Here is a 6,263-nt window from a genome sequence, read left to right on the forward strand (position 1 = left end):
TGGAAGTACTGTGCGGCTCAGTAGACCGGTTGGGATCGGAACCGGTCGCCGCCGGAACCGGGGGAGTCGTGGGAGGAGAAGCAGCCTGCAGGTGAGTGAGCATACGCTGGACCTCAGCTGCCAGCAGATTCACCTGGGTTGTCACCGATGATTGTAGTTCCCCGTGGCTGTTGGATAGGTGCTGCACTCCGTGCTGTATGGCGGCCATCTGCTCTTCTTGTTGCCCAAGACGTTGGCCCTGAGAGCGGATGGCGTTCTTTAGCTGGTCTGAGTCGGCTGAGTTCATTTTAATGGTCAGTTCGTACTGTCAAGGAGAGACTCTGAGGCATGAACTCAATTGCACGACTCAGATAGTGTTTTCAAAAATAAAGACTTTACTGGAATTTAGCACAGTAATCAAAACAAGGAAAACAAATATACTCTTTCGAGGAAAACTAGCAAGTGATCAATGAGGTAGATCCGTGGGAAGTCCGTGAGGTAATCAGGAACGTGGGTCATAGTAAGACAACGAACTGACAATGAACAGGAGGAAGCTACCACAATATATACACAGGTAAAGGGGACACAGGTGGAAACAATCAGGGCGGGGAAAACAATCAAGGACGCAGGAGACAGAAGGGGGCGGGGAGCGTGGAGGCCTGAAATGAGAGGGATGATTAATTAAGGGAATAAACATAAAGCACAGGGCAAAGGGACATGACAAAACTAACATAAAGAATAGACTTTCACTATTAGTTTCCTAGACATGACACGGGGCCTCATTCATTCCTATGAGAGTTGCTCATTAGCGCATGATGATAAAATGGCTCAACTTTTGAGAGAGTGAAACGTCACAGATTACCCAGCATGCCTGAGAAGTACCCGTATGTGCGCTCATAGCGCATGCGCAACTTTAACCAACATGCTCGTTCACATCAAGCACGTCAATTTGCGTACACGTAACAGCAGGGTTTTTATTATGATGGATTTGATATTAACGAGGCAGCAGTTAGCAGCTAGCTAGTAATTATGCTAATGTGCACATCAATCGTTATGTACTTATATTACGCTGTAACGGGATCTAGTGATATCCAACAGAACTTAATTTAGCATGAAATAATGATTGCACTGTATATATATATATATATATAGTGCAATAAGCTTCTTAGTGCAATAAGAAGCTACAGGGACGTTAATCTAACGTTGGTAATATTAACTTTATTTAATACAACATTTGCGGTACAAGATTTACAACATACAGCCCATGTAGTATAATATTTTACAAATGATGAATTACAGCAAACATGTGCAATATATCCATTATTACAGCTCTGTGGGATGGCAGTAAGGCGATATGGGTCCGTTCTTATTGTGCATCCATGGGTACAACTCATGTAGTGCTGAACACGTAACATGAACGGCACGTTCCCGTGGATTAGATGCGCGTTCATAATGCAGAGGGAAATAACTCTCAGAATAACGTTATTAGCACATTTTTACAACTTGAGTACCAAATGTTTTTAATAAGGGCTATACAAGTGTTCATACTGGGTTGTTTATTAGTTTAAAAAAAGTTATCCAACGATTTACAGACCATTCTTTCCCCATGTAAGTCAATGGGAAAAAGTGTTTCCGGGCCTGGCAACCAAACGGAAGTGTAGTACCGCCGTTTGGCCACAACGAATATTTTCATCTGAGTCCGGCGCACTTCCTGGGGGCTTGGGCTAACCTGCTCCAGAGCAGGTTAGGTTGCAGGCTAAGAAATCAACTCAGTGAAAGCACCGCCTGCTGACCAATCAGAGCTCAGTGTGCGGAGTTTAAAGCGATCAAGTCATATTACAGGAGAAAGGAAATACAGAAAAGCTGCCATTGCAAAAATCACCGACTGTGTGAACGTGAACATGAATAGAATATCACCTCCATCTTCAGAGCAATCTGACTATTATAACATTAGCGTTAAGAAAGCTTACTTAAATATCTGCCACGACACAATAACCGGATCAGAGTAACATTAAGTACAGTCCGCATATCACTTCATAATGTATCATATATCTCCTGATCTGAGTCACTGAGCCGTATCTGGCCGTGCAACACACAGCGTCACAGACTGGATGCAGAAGTATTATTTTAAGCAACACATTAAGTTGAGGAAACACTCGAGACAAATGTAATTAAAGTCAGATCGTGTTTTAGACGGGGCAGTGATATCATAAACCTGTTAATGTACGCATTCAAACACTTGTTCTGTTCCCAGCTGTATTCACCTTGCAGGTGCAGCTCTGTGGCTTTGATCCTGATCATGTGTTTAAGTCATGGATGTTTAAAGTTTAACTTCCTCATATGTCTAATATTATAGTTGACTTTTCATTCAGGAAATATGACGCTGCGCTATCAGTAGCTTCTCCATGTCTGTGATTGGTCGAATGCTCCAAATACCACCCCTTTCATGTGAACGCGCACCTAACTAGATAGGACACGGCTGGCTTGAGCGATCCACTTGATAACCCGCGTCGTAGGACCGTTTAGCGAGAGCGCGTATGTTTTGGATTAGGCCAACCGGCTAACTCAAACATATCCAGGTTAGGTTGAACCAGCTTCGTAGTACAGTCCTCTGGTTTCTCCGACGGAAAACACAGACACTCATCACCGAGGTCACAATATCAATCGATCCAGCAGAGCAATAGCCTATAGGCAAAACACAGAAGATCAACAAAAGATATGACATAAAATGAACTTACCAAAGCTGAAGTAGATGGTCAACTTCATTCATTTTCTTTCCGTTTTACTGATTTGAATCGCTATACGCTCCGCTCTCTCGTCTCCTCTTCACTACAGGGTGAAAACTTCACTTTTCACGGCACACTTACAGCCAATCAGGTCTCTGAATTATGAGATGACGTTTGGTGGGGATGCCAGCGCAGTGCCCCTATGGTGATTATTTTTTTGCCGCACACATTGAATAGAAAAATACTCTGAGCATGTGCAGTGTAGTTTTTACAGCACCCATTCGCTTAGTCCAGGGGTCTGCAACAAGAGCCATTTTGCCCCCTTTTCCACCCATTTCTTTTGTCTGGAGCCTCAAAACGTATTTGATAGCTTGGTAGCTTATAACGTTGTATATATATTGTTACATCAAAGACAACAACTACAGTTTTTTTTGCATTTATTATTTATTGCATTATAGAAAACTGTTTACCTCTAATAATAAACAAAGAACTCATATAAGGAGGATAAAAAAAGATACACAAGCCTACTTTAAAATAAATCAACACAGCACTTGGGGAGTCCTCTGCACATTTAAAGAAAATTAATATAATTCAAATGGGCCCACTTTGAAATAAATAAAACATATAGCTGCACCCTAAAAATAGTTAACTGATTGAATGATGACTGAAGGTCGTCAGCTGTCTTCCTCTCCGTGTTGTTCCTCGATACGTAAAGGCAGCAGCACCTTGATAACTTCTCTCCACATATCAGACACACCGGTAAACCAGCATCGCTTGCTGTGAAAGCAGATAACTGTCCATGCAGAATTAAATCCTGTGTTCCTCCGGTACTTTTCTTTTCTTTGATGTATGCATAGTTCGCTCATCGAGCCGGGGGTCAGGTTATTCGCCTGCAGGAAAAGGCGCTGGCGCGGGTCCGTAGCAGGATGAGACGCATATGTTAGTTGACCTAATTAAAACCGTTTTTTATTTATGTGTCAAAGTATCACCTCAAAATACAAGATACGAAACATTTTCAACTGTGCAACAAAATATAAATAGTCCTACAAATATTTTTAATTTATTTCCTTATTATTTTTGTCTAAGCAGAGGGCTTAAAGGGCCGCATGGGACTTAAAGGGCCGCATGCGGCTCGAGGGCCGCGGGTTGCCGACCCCTGACTTAGACAGTGAGAGAGAGGGGCTAGATCGGGGCTTGACCATGGGGCTTGACCCACGTCGCTCAAAAAGGCTCAATAGGCACACTGTAGACACTAATTAGAAGAACACTTTCTAAAACAGCAATGTACAGACGAATCAGATGATTAAACATGATCTTAAAATATATTTTAAGATGTATTTATTTTGCATTTATTTGCATTTTTTTGGAATTCTTATTTGAATTACTTTCTGCTGACACTGTGCCCCACCGGCCCCTAATGGCCAGTCGCCACTGTCTGTGAGGTGCACTGAATAGTAAGTTATGGGATTGTTTTTGGCATGAACATTTTTTTTTTAAACCTGCTGAATATTGGCTTTAAAGGAACATACCACTATTTTTGCATGTTTAAAATTGTGTACCAATAACATTACATCACTGCTCGTCAATACAAAATCATCTCAAAGTAGCTTCTAATGTTAGTCAAGACGCTGTTGGTTGACACTAAGAGATTATTCTGCGGCCATGCAATGCAAACATTTCATATAATCCATGCTTTTCTACAGCTTTATGCAACAATAAGATTCCAACAATAATATAACCTAATGACAGTCATATAAGCTCACCATTATCTCTTTTCCTTTCTCATAACAGGCCCCCACCCTTTCTTGGTGGTCCTAGTGGTTCCTGCAGGTCCAAGTCCAACCACCACATGGCCTGCAGTCCCCCAGCTCGCTATTCTGACCACATCCAATCTGACCCCCTGTACAGGAAGACCCTCCGCTCCATACATCCGATGGAGGCGGCAGGCATCATCTCAGCTCAGAGTTATGGGGGGCGGCGCGGCCACACCACCCGCTACGTGATCGTCAACGAACACGACCCCAGGAAGAAGCTGCTGCGCTCGGCCACACGGATCCCTCGCCACTTCCTCATGGAGGAGCCCGCAGAGATCCTGGAGCTTTACCCGCGCAACATCAAACGCTACGCCCCCCGCAGCGCTCACCACCAACCACACCCTCACCGCTCACACCCATCACAGCAGCATCTCAGTGAAGAGGAGGAAGAGGAGGAGGATGGGAAAGGAAAAAGAAGGATATCGTTGGGGAAGGCTCATCGGCCCAGATCCCTCTCTGACCTGCACCAGCCTGCACACTTCTACATCGGGGACCGCGGGGAGAGACACAGGTCTAAAGACAGCCGAGGAAGATATGGAGTGCATGAAGAGGATGAAGAGGAGGATGGTGAGGAAGAAATAGACTGGGGAGATTTAGAGCCACACTCCCGGTCTCAGAGCAGTGTGAGAGGAGCAGACTCTGTTCTGGTGCGAAACAGGCGTCACATCCACTCCCCAGGAAGACCCTGTCCCTCCCCGGTCAGGAGCATGCACATGGAGTCTCATGTGAAACCCAAGACCAGACCGAAGCTGGAGCCCCCTCTGACCGAGTCGGACTCGGCCTCGCTGGCCTCCAGCAGCGACCAGCAGAACAGCAGCACTGACCAGTACATCCAGGTCATCCACAACAAGGACCACTATCTCAAGTCAGAGGCCAGGCAGGGAAAGCAGGCCAAAAAGAAGTCCAAAGCCAGCTTTGATCTGAATGTCACTGAGTCAAAGGACCTGGTCTATTCCAATGTATGACAGATTTGCTAATATCTATGTGTAAAAATGTTTCTCAAAATATCTTAGAGAAATACCCTACTAGGGCTTAATACATTTTATTGAGAGCACAGAGAGTATATTATAAATGTACTTTGTTTATTTTATGTGTGTGGTCTTGTATTTTGAATTGGTTATTTTAGCAATGTGTAACAATCAAAACACACTGAAGTTATTTGTGTAACATGAACAGGAATACAGCTTACACGATAACACTTGCTTTATTTTCTGTTTGCATCTCTCAATTTATTTATTTATTATTATTATTATTATTATTATTATTATTATTATTATTATTATTATTATTATAATAAACAGTATTTGATTTGACTGTACATTATTAAATTGTACTTTCTGTTTTTGTTTATCTCTATTTTACATGTATAGACTCTTGCATTCACTAACAACATTTTCTGCAACATTCAGCTTATGATATTGTATAATTCATCTGCATTACTTACACATTGGTTTTGCAACATACTCGTGCACTATTTTATTTCTACTCTGTCTCTTCTTGCACTATCTTTATTGTTTTGTTGTATTGTTATATGTCATTATTGGAGCCTGGGACTTGTTCATTGCCATAACTACACTGCAGCTACTGTGTATATGACAATAAAGCCTTTGAATCTTGAATCGTAAATCTTACAATAAAATACAAATGTTATTCCTCCCAAATAGTGTCGTAGTGGGGATTTCCTCATTTGTAGAATGACATGACAGACCACTACATTTCCCAGCTTGCTTTGCGAGAATTCCAG

The 6,263-nt window shown here is 42.7% G+C and overlaps 1 protein-coding gene across 2 annotated transcripts in view; it reads left to right on the forward strand.

The window, feature by feature from the left end:
• Positions 1-5,735, forward strand: part of LOC117461295 (transmembrane channel-like protein 3) — a 103,387-nt gene extending 97,652 nt beyond the window's left edge. The window contains exon 22 of one of the 2 annotated variants that reach the window (XM_034103117.2): positions 4,497-5,735. In XM_034103117.2, the coding sequence (XP_033959008.1) occupies positions 4,497-5,484 (988 nt within the window). In that variant the 3' untranslated portion in view covers positions 5,485-5,735. The remainder of the gene's footprint in view (positions 1-4,496) is intronic. The other variant, XM_034103125.2, reaches the window with a different exon arrangement.
• The last annotated feature ends 528 nt before the right edge of the window (positions 5,736-6,263 follow it).

Source organism: Pseudochaenichthys georgianus, chromosome 3 (genome assembly GCF_902827115.2).
Source record: "Pseudochaenichthys georgianus chromosome 3, fPseGeo1.2, whole genome shotgun sequence".
In the NCBI taxonomy this organism is placed as follows: Eukaryota; Metazoa; Chordata; class Actinopteri; order Perciformes; family Channichthyidae; genus Pseudochaenichthys; species Pseudochaenichthys georgianus.